This window comes from Hyaena hyaena, unplaced genomic scaffold (genome assembly GCF_003009895.1).
Source record: "Hyaena hyaena isolate Hyena2069 unplaced genomic scaffold, ASM300989v1 scaffold_206, whole genome shotgun sequence".
In the NCBI taxonomy this organism is placed as follows: Eukaryota; Metazoa; Chordata; class Mammalia; order Carnivora; family Hyaenidae; genus Hyaena; species Hyaena hyaena.
In genome coordinates, this window is record NW_024080840.1 from 189516 (window position 1) to 213977 (window position 24462).

The 24462-nt window shown below is 41.2% G+C and overlaps 1 protein-coding gene across 1 annotated transcript in view; it reads left to right on the forward strand.

Annotated features, from left to right (window-relative positions):
* The window catches only part of PCSK5 (proprotein convertase subtilisin/kexin type 5), a 336435-nt gene that overhangs the window by 174785 nt on the left and 137188 nt on the right, over positions 1-24462 (forward strand). The window contains exons 16-18 of the mRNA XM_039242170.1: positions 4566-4663; positions 5092-5221; positions 6131-6246. Of these exons, the coding sequence (XP_039098101.1) occupies positions 4566-4663; positions 5092-5221; positions 6131-6246 (344 nt within the window). The remainder of the gene's footprint in view (positions 1-4565; positions 4664-5091; positions 5222-6130; positions 6247-24462) is intronic.

The window sequence follows — 24462 nt, forward strand, 5'->3', positions numbered from 1 at the left end:
GCAAAGGATCTCGTCAAGTACCACGGCCCAAGCTGCTTCTCAGTATAAATAAAATAAATTATGTAAATAAATGATCCTCTCGCCATCACCCTTGGTTTGACTCCCATTCAAACACTTGATTGCTATTTGCATTATCTTTACGCATCTGTGTGAAAAATTGGATGCCATCTTGGCTAAGGAAGGTTTATAAACCAAATAAAATCCTCTTCAGAAAAGATGGCCCAGATACAACTAAATAAAAATGGCTGTTAGAGGCTCTCTTAGTGCTTCTTGACCGGCAGTGCGCCCGTCAAGGATTACTGTGTCAGTAATACCTATGAATTATATTTAATCCTCCTGATTCATTCCTTTGATGGTCGGAAACTATTCCCTTATCTTTATTATTTCTCTCCATATAGCCAATCATTCTCTTATCTGAAGTACCTCAGGCTTGATTCCATTATGCTCCGGTATGCACAGAGATTTAATACCTGGAGATGTTTTTCTTGACTAGATGACTTGCTCATTGCTAAAGCCAGATAGCGGATTGATTCTGCAAGAGAACAAACATGCAGCTCAAATGAACTAGGTGGCCTCTTGATATCCACAGAGAAGATCAGACCATCCTCCGTTGGGTGAGGAGTTGGACTCTGAGTTTACAGGGAGCTAGAAACCTGTTGCCCTGGGTCTCTGTTAAGTGTTGAGAATTCCTCTGTTTCTTTGATTGGGGAAGCCGACTGGGCAGGTGATTCTTTACACTAATTAATATCAGAACATCATTTTTATTTAGATTATCTGTGGCCCTTTTTTATATATATATAAATGCATTCAGTACTGATTTGATTTCCTTTCATCTCAAGACTTTCAGTCTCGGGGCACAGGGTGGCTCAGTTGGTTAAGTGTCTGACTTCAGCTCAGGTCATGATCTCACAGCTTGTGCGTTATGATAGGATTAATTGTGATAACATTTAAAAAGTACCTATTTTCAATATGGGACACATGTGGTCCATGAAAAATAAAAGGTTATTTAAGATTATTTTCTATAGGGGCACCTGAGTGGCTAAGTCGATGAAGTGTCCAACTTTGGCTCAGGTCATGCTCTCATGGCTTGTGAGTTCCAGCCCTGTGTCACTCTCTGTGCTGACAGTTCAGAGCCTGGAGCCTGCATGGGATTCTGTTTCTCTGTGTGTCTCTCTGCCCCTTCCCTGCTTATGCTCTGTTTCTGTCTCACTAAAAAATAAATAATAAAGATTATTTTCTATACAACTGACCCTTTCACAGTTCAGGGGTTAGGGGCATCAGCCCTATGCAGTTGAAAATAACATATAACTTTTAACTCCTTAATTTACTTTTTTTTTTGTAAAGTTTATTTATTTTGAGAGAGTGGGGGAGGGGCAGAGAGAGGGAGAGAGACAGAGAGAATCCCAAGCAGGCTCTGCTCTGTCAGCTTGGAGCCAGACACCAGGCTCGATCTCATGAACCATCAGATCATGACCTGAGCCAAAATCAAGAGTTGGACACGTAACTGACTGAGCTACCCAGGTGCCCAACTCCTTAACTTACTCTTAACTACATAACTACTAGTAGCCCACTGTAGGCCACAAGTCTCACAAATAACACTCAATTAACACATACTTTATGTTATATGTATTATATGCTCTAGTCTTACAAAAAGTAAGCCTAAAGGGAAGAAAATTCTAAGGTACTACGTTTATAGTACTGTACTGTATTTATCCCCAAAAAATCCACTTATAAGTGGACTCATGGAATTCAAACCCATTTTCAAGAGTCAACTGTGTTTCTCTGGGAACATTTTACAGAGTTAGTGACCAGCCCTCTCCAACAGAAATATGAGAGCCATATATGTTCATTTTAAATATGCCAGTAGCCACATTAAAAGCTGCAAAAGGATACAGGTGAAAGTTAAAAAATATATTAACTGAATATATCCAAAATATTGTCATTCTACATGTAATCAGTATAAAAGACTCAGATTGTTGTTATACCAAATATTCGAAATCTGATGTGCATTTTACCCATGAAGCACGTCCCACATCTCAATGTGGGTGGCAATTTTTTAGGGAGCAATACTAGATCTGCATTTAGATTGTACAAAATTGAAGTAGATTTTATGTAGCCACGTTGTTCCAAACTTACTCAGAACTTTGCCAATAACTGAACCGAGTGCCAATTTGTAACATGTAGAATGAAATTAATTTTTTTTATGTTTTTATTTATTTCTGAGAGAGAGAGAGAGAGCGTGAGCAGGGGAGGGTCAGAGAGAGAGGGAGGTACAGAATCTGAAGCAGACTCCAGGCTCTGAGCTGGCTGTCAGCACAGAGCCCGACATGGGGCTCGAACCCATGAACCGTGAGATCATGACCTGAGCCGAAGTCGGACGCTTAACTGACTGAGCCACCCAGGCGACCCTGAAATTAATTAAAACTAAATAACATTTAGAATTCCAGTCGTTGGCCACACCAGCCACTTGTTAAGCGCTTGGGGGCCCTGTGTGCTAAAAAGTACAGTTCTAAAAGGGACAGCACGGCTCTGAGCTAGGCAGTTTATCACAGGAAGAACCCAGGTGTTCACAGCAGCAGCCGGTTAAGTGTGCCACCACCACTCTATGTTAGAAGCTGCAGAAAGCTTCAGGACGTGCAGTGACTGCTGTCCATTGCACGACGCACTTAAGTTCATTTCTTCCTCGCACAGGAAAGCCTCTGTCTCATGCTGAATAAATGCCAAGCTCAGAAGGAATGTCCTTGATTAGAAAAACGGGGCAGGTTTTTTTTTTTTTTAACTTTGGTACATTTTTTGGTGGTCTTCTTTCATCCCACAAAAGGGACCCATCGGATGCAACGTCCTTTTTTCCCCAGCTCTCCAGAAAAGGGACAGGATTTCCTTTTATTGGCTTTTTCAAACTTCTCTCCCTGGCCAGTAAGATCTGTGAATGGGATCCACTTTCAGTTCCGCTGCCCTCTGTCTCCTTGAACCTGCCTGCCTTTGCCTCAGAGGCTTTGAGGGTTGGGCATTTTGCCTCAAGACACCTGTAAATTTTTCAGTCATGGCTAAGAAACAGACACAGAAAAAGACATATGCATAAAGTACCGGAAGGAAGTGGATTACAATGTTAACCGGACTGTTTGGGATCCTTTTTTTTTTTTAATCTATTTTTGTTCTTTTCAAATTTATTAAGCATAGGGAAAAATAAATTTTACTTTCTCAAGTATGATGCAAATACAAAGCACAGTGAAGTAAGAGGTGAACTGGAGAATATAAAGAGTCTAAGAGAATAAAACCCATCCGACCCTGTTGCTTAGATACCCATCTTCTAGTATCTTCTAATCTAGATGTAGCATTACAAACCCTAAAGTATAGTTCTGATCACACTATTCAGTGAGCAATATTTGCATATTAAATGTCATAAGTTGTGTTTTCTTTTAAGGACTAACCTGTAGAGGGGCACCTGGGTGGCTCAGTCAGTTAAGCATTCGACTCCGGCTCAGGTCATGATCTCACGGTTTGTGGGTTCAAGCCCCGTGTCGGGCTCTGTGCTGACAGCTAGCTCAGAGCCTGGAGCCTGCTTCAGATTCTGTACCTCCCTCTCTCTCTGACCCTCCCCTGCTCACACTGTCTCCCTCTCTCTCTCTCTCTCTCTCTCTCTCTCTCTCAGAAATAAATAAAAAACATTAAAAATTTAAAAAAAAAGAACTAACCTGTACACTAAGCAAAGTATCATAAGTGATAGAAATTAGAAGGGAGAAAAACTATGGATTCCTCATTCAACATTCTGGCAATTAAATAGATTCTAAGAGTGCTACATAGAGAAAATACAGTACAGATAACATCTGGAAGTAATAATATAACTAAGAAAAGTTGGGGTGTTTGGGGAATCTACAGTATAGGGAGGTCATTTTACTAAATTATTCATTAGAATTTAAGTCAAGAAATAGAGGCAAAGCATAATCAGATTGTGTTGTTCTGATGAGAACCAGTAGAAGAACTAAAAAATCCGAAACAAATACACACACAAATAGCTACTCCTGGAAGTGTGGGCTGGTCAGAGATCATTATGCCCTTCTATGCAGTTGTAATTCATCCTACCATCAGCACAGAGCCCGATGTGGGGCTCGAACTCACGAATCGTGAGATCCTGACCTGAGCCGAAATCCAAAGTCAGATGCTCACCTGACTGAGCTACCCACGCGCCCCGACAAAACAACTTTTGAACTTATTATGTAGTACGCCTGGGTATCAGAGCTGTCAGACATGTTAGGTAACGATTTTGGCCACAAAATACTTTTAAGAATATCCAGGTTGTACGCTGTGGAACAAAGAGGGAACGTGTCAGCCCGTCTAACAATTCAGAAAAATGTCCACAGAACTTGCAGCACATGTAGAGGCTACAGACATCAGTAGAGGCATGGGGTGGGGGGGCGGGGGAAGCAGGGTACAGGCTATTTCCCCTGCTTTGAAGCTTTGCCAAACCACCAGTCTCTGGGGGGAGGGAACCTGTATTTGTTGTATATGGACCTGGGGAGTCTACCTCGGTGCCTTGATCCCAGCCTCTGTGTCTGTGTCTTCAGCCTGCAGGGGTCGCGGTGCTCCATCACCTGTGAGGATGGGCAGTACTTCAACGGCCAGGATTGTCAGCCCTGCCACCGCTTCTGCGCCACCTGTGCTGGTACCTTGTCCCCATCTTTTTGCTCACTCCTCTGGCTCTGATTTGGCTCTTGTCCGTTTGTTCTTAGCCATCACCCATACACACCCACTGCATATCTTTAAAGTCCGTCTCTTCCAATACTCATGCACGTATTCTCATGCAGAGTCCTTCATCTGCATTCTGCCCTCCTCGAGATGCTTAAATATCCCAGTGAGATCTCCTCTTTTTAAAGAGATGTGATGTTTTTGGCAAATGGGAGTGTTTAGTTTCAATTTAAAAACGGGAGTGGGTTCTTCCCAAAGAATGGAAGAAAAAGCGCAACTGTTAAATTGGAACTCTGAAAATGACAACAGGTCAATGCTGTTTTCACACACGATGCAAGAAGCAGCCCGTCATGCAGCCTCGTCTGAGGTTTTGTTTTTGTTTGCTGCCTTTGTCTTGCTTTTCAGGGGCGGGCGCCACCGGGTGTATTAACTGCACTGAGGGCTACTTCATGGAGGATGGCAGGTGCGTGCAGACCTGTAGCATCAGCTATTACTTCGACCACTCTGCAGAGAACGGATACAAATCCTGCAAAAAGTAAGCAGATCCACCTTCTTCAGCCCTAGCACTCGGTTCCTGGGGTCCTTCTTTGACCACCTCCAGAATTATTTAATCAAGTGAGGTTCCGACATCGACCTATGAACACCGCCCCATGGCTTTAACCCAACTTACATTTAATATTTTTGGGGTTTGGTCTCAGGAGCACTTGAAACCTTTAAGGTAATATTTCTGTTCCAAGTACCTGCATCCTCCCATTTAAAATCACACAATCCAGGGCACCTGGGTGGTTCAGTCATTAAGCATCTGAATTGGGCTCAGGTCATGATCTTACGGTTCATGAGTTTGAGCCCCACGTCAGGTGAGTTCGAGCTCTGCTTTGGGTGAGCCCCCTTCTCTCTCTCTCTCTGCCCCTCCTGGAATTCTGTCTGTCTCCACCCTTTGCTCACTTGTACCTTCTCTCTCTCTCTCTCTCTCTCTCTCTCTCACTCTCTCAAAAATAAATAAATAAATAAACAAAAATAAAAATAAATAAGAAAATCACACAATCTCCCTGGCTAGGCTTTCTTTAATGTCATCAGACATAGCAATCACAGTAAGAAAAAGATTCTGTGTCACGGTCAAAGTTTAAAATGTCATTAAGAGCTAGGGCCCCCGGGTGGCTCAGTCATTTAAGCGTCTGTCTTCAACCTAGGTCATGATCTTGCTGTTCCTGAGTTTGAGCCCCTCTTCGGGCTCTGTGCTGACAGCTCAAACCCTGGAGCCTGTTTTGATTCTGTGTCTCTTTCATTCTCTCTCTGTCTGCCCCTCCCCCATTGACATTCGGTCTCTCTCTCTCTCAAAAATAAACATTAAAAAAAATTAAAACATCATTGAGAGGCTGATGGCTAACATCTTTTTTCATAACCAGTGTGTGAAAGGATAACCAATTACACATCTTCCCCATAGATGTGATCCCAGCTGTTTGACATGCAATGGCCCGGGGTTCAAGAACTGCACCAGCTGCCCTAGTGGGTATCTCTTAGACCTCGGGACGTGTCAGATGGGAGCCATCTGCAAGGACGGTGAGTACGAACTGCTCAGTTTGATCCTCTGAGCTAAGGGTCATCTTTTTACGTTGAGATCTAATACAGTTCCACTTAAAGAAACTACCAAGCATGAGTCACATAGAACACGCCCAGTATCATGCTGGCATTCATTCGTCTTCAACTTACACCTTCAGTGGGTTTGGGTTTTGGGTCATTTCTTTTAATTAAAAGAAGAAATAAATCACCTATATTTCTATTGGCCAGGAGGGTACCAGTTAGAGGTTTTCAGTTAGCAAACTTTGTGGGTTTGTTTTTTTTTAACTTTAGAGTTTTAGACTCACAGCAAAATTAAGCAGAAAGTACGGAGAGATCTGATGTATGCCCTGACTCCCTGGCCCATGACGGACACGGACACGGGGACACACACATACACACACACACACACACACACACACACACACACACACACCTTCCCCCATTACATCAGCCTCCTCTACCAGAGTGGTTACATTTGGTATAATCAATGAACCTTCCCTGACATAGCACTATCACCCAAAGTCCATAGTTGACATTAGGGTTCATTCTTGGTGTTGTACATTCTAGGAGTTTGGACAACTCTATAAGGACCTGTATCCACCATTAGAGTACCCCACAGGACACCTTCACTGCCCTAAAAACCCCCTGTGCTCTGCCTTTCCATCCCTCCATCCCTCCATCCTTCCCCCCCCCCCCCCCCCCCCCCCCCCCCCCNCCCCACCCCCCTCTTCCCCCCCCCCCCCCCCCCCCCCCCCCCCCCCCCCCCCCCGGAACCTACTCAATTTTTTTTTACTGTCTCCATAGATTTATCTTTTCCAGAATGTCATATAGTTAGAATATAAAATGCAATCTTTTTCAGCTAGTTTTTCCATGTATTTCTTTCCATCTTCTGCCATATGTGCTTTTGATCTGATTTTTTAAATACCATGTCTGTAGAGGTTTGTATCCTGTGTTTTGTATGAAGCATTAGACATAAACGTTATCCTGTGTTTTTACAAAGTCCTCAGACACTTCAGTTCTAATGACAGCATAAAATTCTATCATGGGACGATCCCAGTTTATTGCCATTCCTTTGATTGGGATCATTTAAGATTTTGATACATGAGTAATGATCACATGGTATCTGAATACTTCATTAAGCCCGTGGGGTAAGGAATTAATGACAGAACCAAGTATAGAACTTAAGATTTCAAATGTCGGTTCATTTTTCCTCTCTTTGCACATGTGGTTCTCGACCACACACCTCCTCCAAAGATTCATAGTAAATTGATTTTGGGGTGCCATCTAAGTAAGCGTGGATATTTTTAGAAGCTTCTGAAGTGTTTCTAACATGCAGTGAGGTTTGGGGACGTCTTGCTATTCCATTCGCCCTGACAACTTCACAAATGCCAAGTCCCCTCCGTATTCTACCCTCAGTTTCCCCATTTATAAATGAAGACATTTAAATTATTCCAACTTTAGCATTTTGTGAACTTCAATTTGGTATAATTCACATGGAGGGGGCCCTAAAATTGGAGCTTGCACTTTATGCAGACATGCATCTCAATGACATAGAAAGTGTTGTGAACCATCGTTATTTTTAAATATCTGTGGATTGTTACAGAAACAGAAAAATAAAATTTAAAAGTATGCATTGGGAACAGTCTTCCCAGACAAGAGCACTTCCCTTGGTTTACTATTTGCCTTCCTTGAAATGGGCCTTTTTCTAGAAATTTCACAAGAGGCACAACAGTGCTCTGTTTGGGAGAATGTGGATTCAGAGATCAGAATACTGTCATTCATTTTTGGGCTCCAGATCTTGGGCAGGTGATAAACTACTCCGGGCCTCACCTCCCTCATCTGTAAACATGAGGAGGCTAATACATTTGACCTTGTATGGTGATTCTAAAACTTCCTATTAGGAATTTCAAAAAGGTGTCAAAAAGAACGAGGCACATGATGGCACCTATAGAACATGATTGATGGTCTCATTTCCACAGAGCGTCATAGGTGACTTTGTGTCTTCATAGCTTGTTGACTGTAGGATGGGTCCAACACGAGTTAGGCCAGACCCACTCGGGCTCACACAACACAGGGACAGAGGGTTGGGGTGAGGGCACCCCGGGAACCATGTATCACTTTTTACTTTACAACATGGCTCCCCTATAGCTGGATGGGACCAGAATTTTTAAGTTAGTAACGGAAAACAGAGGAAGACCCCTGATCGCTTGCGACCGGGCATTGCCACATTTGTGATGCTTTCACTGCCTTCTCTAAACCATGGTAAACACGGGATACGTTCTGCTAAACAGCACTTTGGTAGGACTGGGGTGTCAGGATCGTGGGCAAGAGTAGGAAACGAAGAAGCATCATTTGTATGGAGTCCATTTTCAGGTCAGCTAAATAATGAGGTCACTCATGGCTCACAGCTTCTGAAATCATGCAGCGATTGCATTTAGGGATTTGTGATTTATTCTCTCTCAACTGTCATATTTCAATGATTCTAAGACATGCTTTTTTTTTCTTTACATTTTAACATCTCTGAAATCAGATGCATCTTATAATTTATGGCAGCTTACAACTGCTTTTGACCAGTAGGCTGATGTGACATAGTTGTCATTGCCTCTTGACTTAGTCACAGTAAGGTCTAGTCAACTGAGTTAGGCACGTGGTTACTACTTCTCATGTTGACTTTAATGGGAGTTCCAAAGCGCCTCAAAAAATGAAACGATTTTTTAATATTCAATGGAAGAATTTTTGCTAATAACACAGAAACACAACAGCATAGTTCTAGAACTAATATTTAACCAACATTTCACAAAGGATAAAATTAATATTCTAATTGATAAGAATGTAATAAGAAGTATGTTTTCTTCTTGGGAGTACTTAAAATAGCAGTGCATCTTAAATCCAGTGTCTTAGATTCAGTGAAATATCGTATAAATGACTTGTATACTCTCTGCTCTGGGTAATTCTGAGAAGAAAAAAGTCCTTGCTTATGTTATTATTGATTTCTAATTTATTCTTTTTTCTAACTTTTTTTTCCCCCCTTTCATAAACGGGCACCAATCACATTCACCATTGGACTGCAATCTCTCTGCTTGAAAAACAATGGTGTTGACTGAAATCACTTTGAGTGGACCACATTTCCTCCTTGTTGACTGTTCCTCAATGTGATCTCTTCCACTCCCCAATCTGCCTCTCTGGCCAATCACAACCTTCTTCCGTGTGTGCATCATGCTGCTCTCATCCTCAACTCCCCCTCTGTCTTGCTGACTTCCTGGAAAAGCAACGGAAGAATCCTGGGCCGAAGGAGGCTTCTGTATGCTAGTGAAAAAGAACAATCTATGCCAACGGAAGGTTCTTCAACAACTTTGCTGCAAAACATGTACATTCCAAGGCTGAGCTGCGTCCTAGATTTCTTTGTTCCTGTAGACTTATAGATTACTCCGTATTATTATTAAAAAGAAAAAAAAAACAAGCAAAAAAAAAAAAGCAAGCCACCTCTCTCTTTTTTGCTCTCTTTTTCTCTCTCTCTCAAATTTGTGCAGGGAGATGGTGAACTGTTTTGTCAGAACTTAAATGGAAAAAAAAAATAAACCTACAACAAGCCTACCTTTTATAACTGGGTGTTTAGTGCTAAACAGCCAGAAGCATAGAGACAGTATTGTATGACCAAAGCATTTGATGCCAAAATTTGACGTTAAAGTAATGATTTGATTTCCTGCCCTGGTTTTGAAGATCCTTTTTTTTTTTTTTTTTTTACCCTTTGCATTTACTTGCTTGTTTCCCCTTTGAGATGCCTAAAAATACCTTTCAAAAATATCACAAGAGCAGACATAGATCGAAATCAAAGAGAAAGCTCTTGCATCTGTCATTTCTCATGCTTGAGTCCACCGTGGGGGGAAATGGCAGAAAACTGGACCTAAGGGCATTCAGAACATCCTGCGGAGTTGTGTTCAGTGTCGTTTTGTCTTAGTTTTTCACAGTTGAACATTGATACTTTTCCACATGTAACTCACTCCGTGTGTTATGTGGTTATAGGCATTTGACTCACTTGATAAGTCTGCTCCACTGGTTTCATCAGATAGACTTGCTGCTACTGGCTTTTCCATTGCAGATTGGGTTATTTTACACACAGCTGGTCAAATGGGATCACTCTCGATAATCAGATTGGTGACAGACAGAAAGCAAAGTTACACAAAATAGCTGAGACTGATCCGGCTCCCCCGCAATCTGGAGTGTTCGCTTTGTGGACCCCTGCACAAGCTCTTGGTGCTATCTGGCCATTATCCCCCGTAGCATTTTTTTTTAAAGGCCATCAGAAATTCCATTTGTTGTGATGGGAAACATTTTGGATAGGATGCGGGAAATGTCTTCCTGGAGTCTAAAGTTTCTAAAAGGTCCTGTATTTTGTAAGAAATGGAATTATTTAAATAATATTTAAGCTCGTGCTCAAGTTGGCCGGGCAATGTTTTTCAATGGTGCTTCTTAGAAGTGTTATCATTTTGTCATTTTAAGAAAATAAAACTGGAAATTGAATATGGGTGGCATGATTGTACCCTCCTGGTTCTGTTATTTCCCACTCCTCTGTCCCTCCTATAACTGTGCTATGATACATCTGTCCACTGGGTGTCAAGGAGATCGACTGTTTTCTTGGAAATCGTCTCACCGGTTTTCTACAGCTCCTGAACACATCCTGGAATCTAGCAGACTGAGTTTTGTGAAAACTACTTTGGATCAGTGGTTAGAAATGATGCTGGATAGATCTTTTAACCAATTCTGAGTTTCTCTGTTTAGGGGAGGATAGGTTCCTGTCAAGGTTCTTCATTTTTCACATCAAAGCCCCCTTGGTGACCTCATTTCCTTTGGGAGTGACCAGCCATCTTGCAGGCTTTCTGCTTTGGACAGCCTCCCTTCCAAGATATCACTAGCCTCACAGCTGATAACAGGGATGATATGAATATAGATTATTTGGGAAAGGAGCTAGGACATGAATGAGAAGGTCCCCACCCAAACAACAAATGAGTAAAAAGCCGACCTTGAAAATATTCATTCCTAGACATCAAAGTCATCATCTGACCATAGGTGATTAATTATAGTCTAATGACCCTCTTAACAGTATTGTGGTGATAGTGAGTCACATAGTGATTCACAAGTAACTAGGGAATCAACTGATTTTGCCAACCAACTTTCATTTTCCAAACACTGCAGGTCCTTCTGACCTGAAGAAAATAAGTCAATCCGGGGTAGGGGGTACAGAGCCTTCCATTTAAAGGCACAGTCTCTAAATGGACAAATGTAAGTGCAAGCCTAAAGCAAGATCAGGCAGATGGCCAAACCAGATTTGCCTGCAAAGGAATCCATTTTACTGAACCAGCCCATACTATTTGAGGCACAGAGTTACTATGCTAGGAAAGATAAAAACCATGTCTTTGTTCTTAGACAAATAACCATCAAAATGACAGCCAAATTCACTGGGGTCCACCATTGTGTGTTCCATTTCCCACCGACCATGCAGGCGCACATCATGGAAATACTGGTTTAACTACTAGTGTGTTACTGCCTCGTTTATCTACAGAATATTATTAACTAGAACATAATGCTTTCAAAGTTTAAGTTAATGTTATATATTATGTATAAATATATATATTCATAATGAGATATATGGAATGGATAGTACAAAGTTTGGAGACGTAACAAATGCTCTAACCTTCTAGAGACAAAAGTCCTATCTTCTGTTTTCTTTTGTCTTTTTATTTTTAATTAGTGATCCACTGTTAAATCCAAATCCACTTTTACTGAAAAATACTGTACATGTGTAAAATGTTCAGTTGTTTTTTTGTAAAATATAGTAGAATGGTTGTAATTGATACTGGCCCAAATCAATGTTATTCCATATTTTATTTTTTCTATTAAATTAACCTAAGTTCCTGTTTATCTGATCTGTTCATACCCATGTGTAAATATCTCTGAAAGGGTGAGATAAGGAGAAACTTCCGTTTCCACATAGAACCTGAATATAAAGGATGGAAGCGATGGATCATCTAAAAGTCAGAAAAGAAAGGGTAAGCAGAGGAAGGAGTTGTAAAGGAGAGAGAAAGTAATAGCAGTTTGAGAAAGGAAGAGATTAGACTTGGTCCTGAGTGGATGTTAAATCCCACTTTTAGGAAGTCATTTGGGGGGAAGGGGAACTGTAAGAACTTGGTGTGCTTTTTAGCAGATTGTGTGGGCCATCTAGGCACACTCTTTCCCTCAATTTCCCCTGGGGTATGGACTACTGCACACTCACCAGTGTGTGTATGGTGGGGTGAGGACCCAGGGGCTGGGCACAAGTAGGTGGGGAATTTGAAGATTTGAAAGGGGAGAAGGCCTGGCTCAATTTTCTGATATTCTATGTAAACTTGACAATGGCTGTAGCCCAGGAAGCCTAGAAGATAACTTAGCCTAAAATACATCTCCAGTACATGCCACAGGGTGAGAGTATATAGTTCGCACAGAACCATCATGGATCACAGATCTTCATGAATCTTCCTAGCTTTGAAATGTAGACCCTAGCTTTGAAATTTCAATGCCCTGCCTTTTGGGAAGAGAAAGGAGACATGAGTGAAAACAACATCCAAAGTAAGCTCCAGTTAGCTCTGATGATCTTGGGATACAAAACAGTGTAAAAGAAAACCTCTCTGCTGTCATGAAATCCCACAATTGGAACGGTGGGGTGGTGGGAGGGAATGAATTTTATTGAACACTTACTACGTACCGCCCAGGGTGGGAGTATAGAGTGTCTGCATACTGAAGCAAATTTTCTTAACTCTCACAAAAAACTCTCAAGTAGAGTTATGCCCTGTTTACACGTGATCATTACCTTCTGTTTACGAACAAGAAAGCTGAGGCCAACGGGCTTGAAATAAATTGGGATTATATAACCAGACAGAACAATTTAAATAAAATTTAACAGTGAGACAGTTAACATTCAATAGTAAACTCTAAATCTTAGATGAATGGGACACTAAGTTACTAAGTTCAGACAGGCAGAAATTCCTTTGAACTGAACTGATCAGGGTAAATTTCCTAGAGTCGGTGAAACTCGGATTGGTTCTTGGAAGCTATTCCTGAGGCTTAGCTGGGCAGGAGGAATGTTCTATCAGCGAACTTCCTATAGAAGAGATGGTTCAGGGAAGCAAGTCACCTATTTTAATGGCTTCATCTAATTGCTACATTTCTCCATTAACAGTGGTCCAACATTTGATGGGTTAGTCAGGAAGGATCTACATTTCTACACTTTCTGAAAAATGAGTCATGTGCCCATCCTCAGCCCCACACCTGTGGCAGACCTTGCTAATCACCAGTATCCATCGGGAGATTGCTCAGACTTGTCTCGCTTTTCACCCCAGTGTTAAGGGGGCTTAGCATGCTGTTGATCTCTCCCGTCAGACTCCTTGTTTTCCACCCAACTGTCTACTCTTCACTTTGAGGCACCAGCCAACTGAGTTTTAAGTGGCTATCAAGCACTAAAATATAAGTAGGCGTGTATTATTAACTCCTTTCATATCATCATTTGGTTTCATGCAAAGAGCAATGACAGTTGGCAGTTGGGTGGATATGGAGAAAATAGGAGGCAACGTTAAACTATGGCCCAGCCAGCTTAACGCTCTGTCCTTCCATCCTCTGATACAAAATGGTAGAGGGGGACTCAAAGGCCAGGCGCAGCTTGACCTCACCTGGCCTAAGCTGGGCCCTGGGCGCCAAATCAGTATATGTCAATGACAGAAAGTATAAACCTACTTCTGGTTGGCACCCATGTCCAGATATTGTTGTTGTTGCTGTTACAAACCCATAACATCTGAAGTTCTTGGCAGAATACTTTGGAGCTACTGACAAATTTAGTAGCGTATAGCCCAGATGGACTTAATTTCACCAGGGCTCCAACTAGAAGTGGGACTGTAATGTATGTATTCATGTCCCTCCTTCACCATGAGAGGTGAAGATCTGTCCCAGAGTTGATCTCGGGCAAGAAGGATACAGTTACACAGCATCCCCAGGTCTCAGAGGGCCAGTCTAGGAACAGGGAGTCCTCGCCATTCCTTTCCCCTCTAACTGTGAAGGACTTAGGAGGAGACTTGTCTTCTTACTGAAGCATTTCCTTACAAGGTCTTCTGTCTAAAGGAGCCCTATTTGAGGGCAATTGTTGCTTTCTCAAAGCCAGGTATCAATCGATCCAAGATATTTTGCATCCCCACTTTGAAGACTTCCCAGAAACGTTTCCTGAGGCCTAAACAGTATGATCTTTTTTGTTGTTGTTATTTTAAGAAAGAATATGTTATTTTAAGAATATACTGGAAGGCTGACACAGTTTTCCTTTTAGTAGAACTAAGAGTTATTTCATAAGTGGCTTTAATTTGGCCCACACAAACTCAGAGGCCTATGGAGATGAACTAGGAAGATTCACAGCTATTAAAGGGTGTGGCTGGGAATGGAGCCCACGACATCAGCCTTCTGCACAACACTGTCTCCTTTCGAACGTCCGTATTACATCCACCACAAGGCAGGGGTTAAGGGCCCTTTCTCAAACGCAGGTAGAAGACACAGTGGATCCCTGGACATAGCTTTTTCTCTTTATGAGCTCAACTTAATTGCTTCCAAAAATAATAAGTCCCTGTGGTCCTTCCTGCCCCCTACAAGCTTACAGTCTAATGGGGATCACAGACAGAAAAACACAATTATAATATGAAGCTATTTAGGTGCCTTAAAAAGGAAATAAACATATTGTGGGGGAGTCCAGAGGAGCAAGCTCACTTTTACCAGTTAAGTCTGAAAGGGTCCACACTGTTGCATTACAAGCTTTCTTGGGGCACCCAGAACTAGCATGCTCCTTTAAAAATACAATTACCTTGGGGCACCTACATGGCTTAGTTGGTTAAGCATCCAACTTCGGCTCAGGTCATGATCTCGCCATCCGCGAATTCAAGCCCATGTCAGGCTCTGTGCCGACAGCTCAGAGCCTAGAGCCTGCTTCGGATTCTGTGTCTCCCTCTCTGCCCCTCCCCCCTCGCTTGCTCACTCTCTCTGTCTCTCAAAGATAAATAAGCATTAAAAAAGGGACCAAATATAATTAAATTTGATGTAGGATAAAGGTAACTTTAATATATTTGGCATGAAGTGGGTCCTATAGAGGCAGGAAAACCTATGATCTGTTGGGATCTTAATATAACTCTGCAAAGGAGGGAGAAAATCACTATGCATGCTGGGGGTGGGAAGTGAGATTTATATATATTCCTCACGTCTTCCCTCAAGTTTGCTACCTGTAGCTCCAAATAGCTAGTTGACATTTCCCTTCAGAGAGCTAACAGGCATCTCAAAATTAACACGTCCAAAACAGACTTCAGATTCCTGAATCCCCTTAATATTGTCACCAAATGTTTCCCACCCCATTAATGGTATTACAACCCAGCCACCCAGTTGCTCTAATCCAAAACCTAGTAACTCTTCCTATTTTTGTCCAATCCATTAGCAGAGCCCCATTAATCACACCATTACAATAGATCTCTACATAGTGCAGAGTTGTAATTGTGGGTCAAGCCACCATTGTCTCTGTCCAGGACTCTAGCAGGAGCCTCCTAACTAGGCTCCGTGTTTCTCCCCCCTCCTTTCTTTTTCTCTCCTGCCCCATCCACTCTCCACAGGGATAGCGGAGTTGCCGGTACAAACACAAAATCGGTTTTCACCTCTTTCTTCCTATTTCACTCAAAATCAAATCTGAACTCCTAACCTGAGATCTTTCTCTTCTGCCGCTTCCCCCTACTTATCAGGCCCCAGGCATACCAGCTTTTTGTTCTTCCAACAAAACCTGCATGTTTGTGCCTCAAGACCCCTGCTATTCACACGGCTGGTTTCTTCTTCTTCTGCAGGTCTTAGTTCAAAAACCGCTCGCTCGGAAAGCAGTTCCCTCCACCACTCACCCCAGACCTGCCCACATTTCCTGGGCTTTTCATAACACTTAACACAACAGGACATTCTATGGCTCATTTACTTGTCTGCTGTCAGTCTCTCCCAGTGGAACGTCAGCACCGTGAAAGCTGGGCTTTGTCCATCGTATTCAGGACCTTAGCCTGCGGGGGTGGCACAGCGCCTTCCTTGCCTGATAAGTGTTTGCAGAACGAACGAATAAAAGGCTTAGGTAAGAAATGGCACTTGACCGGAGTCTTGAAGGATACGCAGGAATTTGGAAGTCCGTGAAGGCAAGGATGTTGAAGAAGGATGCTTGAGAGAGAGACCCAGTTCAAAGGGCACAAAACCATTAAAGGGCCTGTGGACAGAGACGACAAGGAGGGGCAGAGTGGGCGGCTGGAAGCAGAGGACAGAAAGACAATGGAGGTCAACATACAAAATACTATCCAGGGGCTGCTGCCCTCCTTCTATCCCCTTGACAGAGTCATCAACCCTCTTTTCAGAGAGGCTAGATGACCTGCTCAAGGACCTCATTAAGTCAACTCATGGCCTCCTGCCAACATATTTGTGTAAAGCATTCATTCAGACAAAATGCTAAGGAGACCATATTTGCTTCAGCCCTGAGAGGATGGATGCCTGCGCTGAGCCAGCTAAATGAAAGGACAGGGTACCAAGCAGAGCTCAGCTGTCAAAATAGCTCACATGAGAGGAGGCAGCCCATCACTTCTCTTCACCGTGATGCCCATGGCCAGAGCAACAAATTTGGCAAGGCCTGTTTGCAAGACTATACTTGGGGACAAGGGGCTGCTCAGAATTCTCTTCCTTCTAAGAAAACAAAACAAAACAAAACAAAACGCTTTGCCCTCCAAATCATTACCAGAGAAGAGCAAAAGGAGAGCAAGTGATATGCTAGCACCTTTCTTCCCTAATGATGAAAACAACAATAAGAACTCCCACCTATGGAGTACTTCCTGTGTGCTAACTTCTATGCTGAATGCTTTGTATGGGCTATTCCACTCAATACCATGAATCACCTGATTTCATCCTCTTTTTACAAATGGGAAAGCAGATGAAGTAAATGCCTAAGGTACGCCATTGATAAATGGAAGATCTGGGATTAATTTAAACCCAATTTAAACAATCTGATATCAGAATCTTCAGGAGAAATACAAGAGCCAAGGAAGATGTCTGTGAAAGCAACCTTCAGGCTATGAGCACGGAGCTCACATGAGGATTATATACTTTAACGGGTGAGGTCTGGGGCAGGGCCCCTCCTATCTCTTGTGAATAGAGCAACATCCACCCAAGACTACACACCACGACCATACGTGGCACTTTCTGTGACCAAGCCAGGAGTGGACATCAATATCATTATGAGAATGAATAGCAACCAAAGGGCCATGTGGGCACAAGAAATTAGAATGGACCTAAAGGGAATGAGGCAGTGGCTCTTAAGAAATGATGATGCTAATGCCTCCTTTCCTGCTATTTTTTTTCTATCTGGGAAGCCACTATTTTTATTTTCCAGCCCCAGATGAAATGAGAAAGAAATAGAATGGAGATATGGGGAGCACAGTGAAACACTGCGATGCTGAGGTCATCACATAATACAAATTCCATGGGTTCCTTTGATAAATCCGGTAAAACATAAATTCCTTCCAGGTGGTATTACATAAGACTTGCTTGCCACTTGAATCATAACTGTTATAATAAAATCTAAACATTCAAAAATGTAAATTTTTTTGTCAGGTTTAAGAATATGATTTGTCACTGACTTGTGTCATGAGAAGAGCCACACACATGAGAGAAACCAGGCATTACCTAGACCATCTCTTCCCATTCCCACATCTGCCCCATTGACAGGTCAAGACCTCTCTACCTCCAAAATAGATCTCGGATTCATTTTCTGCCCTTCGCTTTTACTACCCCCATTCCAATCAAGCTACTTCTGGCTCCAGGTACTTCTCACCTAGACTGTTGCAAAACTTCCTTTCTAGCCTCATCTAATGCCCCCCTTGTATCACAACTCCACATATTCCAACCTTTTTCCTACAATCTATTCCACACAGGAGCCAGAATGCTCTTTTTAAAAATTCAAAGCTCACATGAGGCTCTACCGTTTAAGACCTTCCCATGGCTTCCCATTACCCTTTGGATAAAACTGAAATACCTTTCTATGGCCATCAAGGCCATGGTCAATCTGATCTACCCCACCGCTCTAAACTCATATCTCCCATATTTTCCAGCCACAGTGACTTTCCCTGATTTTTCTTTTATGCTCTGTGCCTTAGAACTTTCCACATGCCATTTCCCCCTGCTTTAATGTTACCCCATTCTTAATCATTATCTACACCTGGCTAGTATTTGTTATCTGGGCTTCAGTTTAAATGTTACTTCTCCATCCTCTGATTTTTCTAAACAAAGCTAGGTCTTCTTATTATAAGTTTGCATGGGAGCCTCTACTTTACGTTCATATCAATTATAAATATCTAATTATTGTAGTATTTGTTTGATGTATGTAATTCTCACTGCAAAGTTTGTTCCATGGGGGCAAAGTCTATAAACTTCCTACAGCTCAAAAAACTAGCAAAATGTCTATCATAGTGTAGGTTATTGATAACTCTTTGATCAATAGATGAATAAGTCGTTAAGTGCATAAATAAGTAAATAACTGAGTACAAGACAGGGAGGAAATAGCCTTGGCCCAGACCCTAAGACAACTAAATTCTAATGTTGATTCTAAATAACTTTAGTGTAGCTCTCTACATGTCTATACCTGTTTCCTCATCTTCAATATCATCCCTTTGAATCATTCCAGCCATTCTGTTTAGTATAAAAGAGAAAGCCTATGGGGTTGGTTAAGTGTCTGACTTCGACTCAGGTCATGATCTCAAGGTTCTTGGGTTCGAGCCCCGCGTCGGGCTCTGTGCTGACAGCTAGCTCAGAGCCTGGAGCCTGTTTCAGATTCTGTGTCTCCCTCTCTCTCTGACCCTCCTCTGTTCATGCTCTATCTCAGAAAGAAATAAAAAACATTAAAAAGAGAGAGAGAGAGAGAGAAAGCCCAGGAAATGTCATGGAGATTCTATCACATAAAACACATGCAAAACTTTAGGCACAAACTCAATACAGCTAGTGCTTTAGGACCTTGCCACTAAAAGTATACAGCAGCAACAGTAGCTGGTTTGGGTTAATGTAGTAGCAGAGTTCTGAAGCGTCTCCCTAGGATTCCTATCCATGCTATTCACCGCTGTGAAGGTACTTTGCATGTGGAATTACCATTTATTATCAAATAACTTTATAATAAAGAGATTATCCTGAATTACCCATATGAGTGCAAGGTAGAGTCAGTCAGAGGGATGCAGTGTAAGGAAGCAGAGAGAATTAGATTCAAGTCGTGGGGAGTTGACGTATAGTCACTGGCTTGAAGATGAGGAAGGGAGCCATGAGACAAGAAATATATACAACCTCTAGAACGGAGAACAACAATTCCCAGTCATCAGGTGGCAAGGAAACAGGGACCTCAGCATCCCTGGAGCCTCCAGAAAAAATGCAACCTGTGATACCTTGTTTCCACCCTTGAAAATCTGGAGCAGAGGAATAGGTAAACAACTGTGCCCGGGCATATGACCTTCAGAACTGTGAGATAATAAATGGGTGTGCTGTTATGACATTTAAAAAATGATAACTTGTTATAACAGCAATTAAAACCTAGTACATATTTGTGTACCTGCATAGCTGAGGTCTGAGGGGCAGGCTTCTGGTATGCCACACATTTAGGGACCTACCCTGTACTCCTGAGACAGAAGCTGGTGAATGCCATCATTACATTCCACCTCTGCCTTGCTCCAGATGGCTGGTGTCTCCAGGAAAGGAACCTGTACACTGGTCTGGTCTCCTGATTTTTATAACTGCTGCCCAGGGGACAACTCTAGATCACATGGCTCTGGTAGCCACCAGCACTTACGCTTGTAGTCTCAAAGGACTGGGCATATTTGCATAATTTAAAAGATGCTGTCTGAGGGTCTGGCTCTCAATCATCCTGAACGTGTGTGCTGACAGCTCTTGGCACACCCTGAACTTTTGAGATTCACTACAAGTAAAATAGGCTGCTTGGACAATCAAAGATTTGAGAAACAGCCAAGACCTCGGACAGGACTGAACTATCAGGCTCATCTCCTACACAAGACCACTCCTTCAAGACTAGGAAGGTGGCTGTTTTATCTTATGCAGAGAAACTAACACAGGGAGTCAAGAAAAAGAAGAAACAGAGTAATATGTTATGAATTAAAGAACAAGATAAAATATCAGGAAAAGCTCCTAATGAAATGGAGGTACGTGATTTAGTTGATATAGAGTTCAAAATAATGTTTATAAAGATGCTCCCCAAACTGGGGAGAAGAATGGATGAATGCAGTGAGAGCTTCACTAGGGATATTTTAAATAATATATAGGAGATGGAAGTCACAGAGCTGATGAATATAATAAATGAACTAAAAAATACAATAGAAAGGTTCAACAGCAGACTAGATGAAGCAGAAGAATCAGTTAACTCAAAGGGCAGTGGAGCTCAGACAGTCATAGTGGCAACAAAATGAAAAACACACACAAAATCAAGATAGCTTAAGGAACACACAGGACACTATCAAATGGATCAACATTTGCATCATTTTCATCAGAAACACTATAGGTCAGAAGGGAGTGGCATAATGTATTCAGAGGGCTGAAAGAAAACAAACTTCCAACAAAGAATAAACTATACAACAATGTTGTCATTCATAACTCAAGAAGAGATAAAGAGTGTTCCAGACAAGCAAAACCTAAATTGGCCTTAAAAGAAATGGGGGAGCCGGGTAGTTCAGTCTAAATTTTGGCTCAGGTCATGATCTCACACACAGCTCGTGAGATTGAACCCTGTGTCAGGTTCAGTGCAGACATAAATACATGGTACAATTTAGAATATCTAATGTGGTAAAGATGGAGAATTCATCGCTTATAAAGCTAGTATGAAGGTTAGAAGACAAAAGTAGTAAAGATAACTACAACAAAAATAACTAGTTAAGGGATACCTGAGATAAAGATATGTAAATTGTGGGGCACCTGAGTGGCTCAGTCTGTTGAACATATCTGCCTTGGGCTCAGGTCATGATTTCACAATTCGTGAGCTTGAGCCCCACATCAGGGCTGTCAATGCAGTCTGCTTCAGATCCTCTGTTCCCCTCTGTCTGCCCCTCCCCTGCTTGCTCACTCTCTCAAAAATAAAAATAAAACCATGCTTTAAAATAGGAGTAAATTGTTATATCAAAAACAAATCATGCATTGGGGGTGGCAGGGGATAGGTAGAATGTAGAGCTTAGGATCTGTTCAAACTTAAGTTGTGATCAACTTAAAATAGATTATTTTAGGTAATAAGTTCTTACCTAAGGCTATATGTAAGCCTCCCAGTAAACACAAAACAAAATCTATATAATAGACAAAAGAAAAGGAAAAGAATCAAAGCATACTACTACAGAAAATTATCAAATTACACAAGAAAAGAGCAAGAGAGAAAGGAAAACTACAAAAGAGCCAGAAAACAATGACAAAATGGCAAGAAGTATATATCTATCAATGATTACTTTAAATATATACAGACTAATTCCTTCATTCATGAGTCAGAGAGTGACTGAATGGATAAGAAAACAGGACAAAACTATATGCTGCCTACAAGAAACTCACTTCAGGTGTAAGAACACATACAGAAAATGAAGTAATAGAAAGAGATATCCCATGCAAATGGAAATCAAAACAAAAGCCTGAGGTAGCTATATTTATATCAGAGAAAATAGATTTTAAAATAAATACTGTAAGAAGAGACAAAGAAGGCCATTACATAATGATACAGGAATCAGTCCAATGAGAGGATGTAACATATGTAAATATTTATGCACCCAACATGTAAGCACTTAAATATATAAAGCAAATATTAACAAACCTAAAACGAGAAATAGCAATACAATAATAGTGGAGGATAGCAAAAAGATCATAAAAGACTACTGTGAGCAATTATATACCAACGAATTGGACAAACTAGAAGAAATGGATAAATTCCTAGAAACATACAACTTACCAAGACTGAATCATGAAGAAACAAGAAGATCTGAACAGAACAATTATAAGCAAAGAGGTTGGATCAGTAATCCAAAATCTCCCTACAAAGAAAACTCCACAACCAGACTGCTTCACTGATGAGTTCTATGAAATATTTTAAGATTTAATACTAATCTTTCTTTAATTCTTCCCCCCAAAAAAGGAGTTTGGAATACTTCCAAACCCATTTTATGAAGCCAGCATTACTGTGATAACAAATCAGACAAGGATGCCACTGAAAAGAAAATTACGGGTTAATATTCCTAATGGACACAGATGCAGAAATCCTCAACAAAATATTAACAAACTGAATTTGACAACACATTAAAAAGATCATACACCGGGGAGCCTGGGTGGCTTAGTCGGTTAAGCATCCGACTTTCACTTAGGTCATGATCTCGTGGTTCGTGAGTTCGAGCCCCGCGTCTGGCTCTGTGTTGACTGCCAGTTCAGAGCCTGGAGCCTGTTTCAGAGTCTGTGCCTCCCTCTCTCTCTGACCCTCCCCTGCTCACGCTGTCTCTCTCTCTCTCTCTCTCCTAGAAATAAATAAAAATATTTTAAAAAAAAATAAAAATAAAAATAAATAAAAAATAAAAAGATCATACACCATAATCAAGTAGGATTTACTTTAGGGATGCAAGTTTGACTTAACATCTACAAATCAATTAATAGGATTTGCCACTTTAAAAAAAACAAAGGAATAAAAAGTATCTATTTCAGTATATGCACAGAAGGCATTTGACACAATTCAACATGCATATCTGATAAAAACTCTCAACAAAGTGAGTGTAGAAGGAACATACCTCAACATAATGAAGCTCCTATATGACAAGCCCACAGCTAACATCAGATACGATGTTGCAAAGCTGAAAGATCTTTCTCTAAGATGAGAAACAACACAGGGTACCCACTCCCATCATTTTTATTGAACATGGTATTAGAAGTCCTAACCAGAACAATTAGGCAAGAAAAAATAAAAGATATTCAATTGGAAAGGAAGAAGTACAACTACCACTATTTTCAGATAATAAATAGATATCGAGTCTTAAAGGCTCTGCCCCCAAACACGATAGGAACTAAAAGCCAAATTCAATAAAGTTGCAGTATACAAAAATCAATATACACAAATATATTGCATTACTATACGCGAATAATGAAGTGATGGAAAAGGTAAGAAAATAATCCCATTTACAACTGCTTCAAAAAGAATAAAATTCCTAGGAATAAAGTTGACCCAGACGTACATGCTGAAAACTATATGACATTGATGAAAGGGATTGAAGAAGACACAAATAAATGGAAATATATTCTGTGCTCATTGATAGAAAAAAATTAATATTGTTAAACTGACCACACTACCCAAAGCAATTTACAGATTCAGTGCAATCCCTATCAAATTCCAATAGCATTTTTCGGAGAACTAGAACAAGCAATCCTAAAATTTGTATGGAAGCACAAAAGACCCCAAATAGCCAAAGCAATCTTGAGAAAGAACACAGCTGGAGGCATCACGCTCCCTCATTTCAAACTGTCCTGAAAAGTCATAGTGATTAAAATGGTATTGTAATTCCATAAAGGGCAGACATCTAGACCAATGGAACAGAATAGGGAGCCCAGAAATAAACCCCCACTTATACGGTCCATTATATTCTGACAAAGGGTCAAAGAATATACAGTGTTTTGAGAAAGGACAGTCTCCTTCTTAACAAATGATGTTGGGAAAACTGGATAGCCACATACAAAATAATAAACGGGACCACTTTCATAAGCCATACACAAAAACTCAGAATGGATTAAAGATTTGGGTGAATGTAAGACCTGAAACAGTAAAACTCCAAGAAGAAAACATAGGTGGTAAGTTCCTTGCCATCAGTCTGGGCAATGATTTTTACATCTAACACCGAAAGTAAAGACTGCAAAAGCAAAAGTAAGTGGGACTACAGAGAACTAAAAATCTTCTGCACAGCAAAGGAAACCATCAACAAAAGGATAAGACAACCTACTAAGTGATCAAATGAGAGAAAATATTTGCAAATCATATATGTGATAAGGGGTTAACATCCAAAATATATAAAGAACTCCTACAACTTAATAGCAAACCTCACACAATCCTATTAAAACATGATCAGAGGACCAGATTAGACATTTCTCCAAAGACCTAGA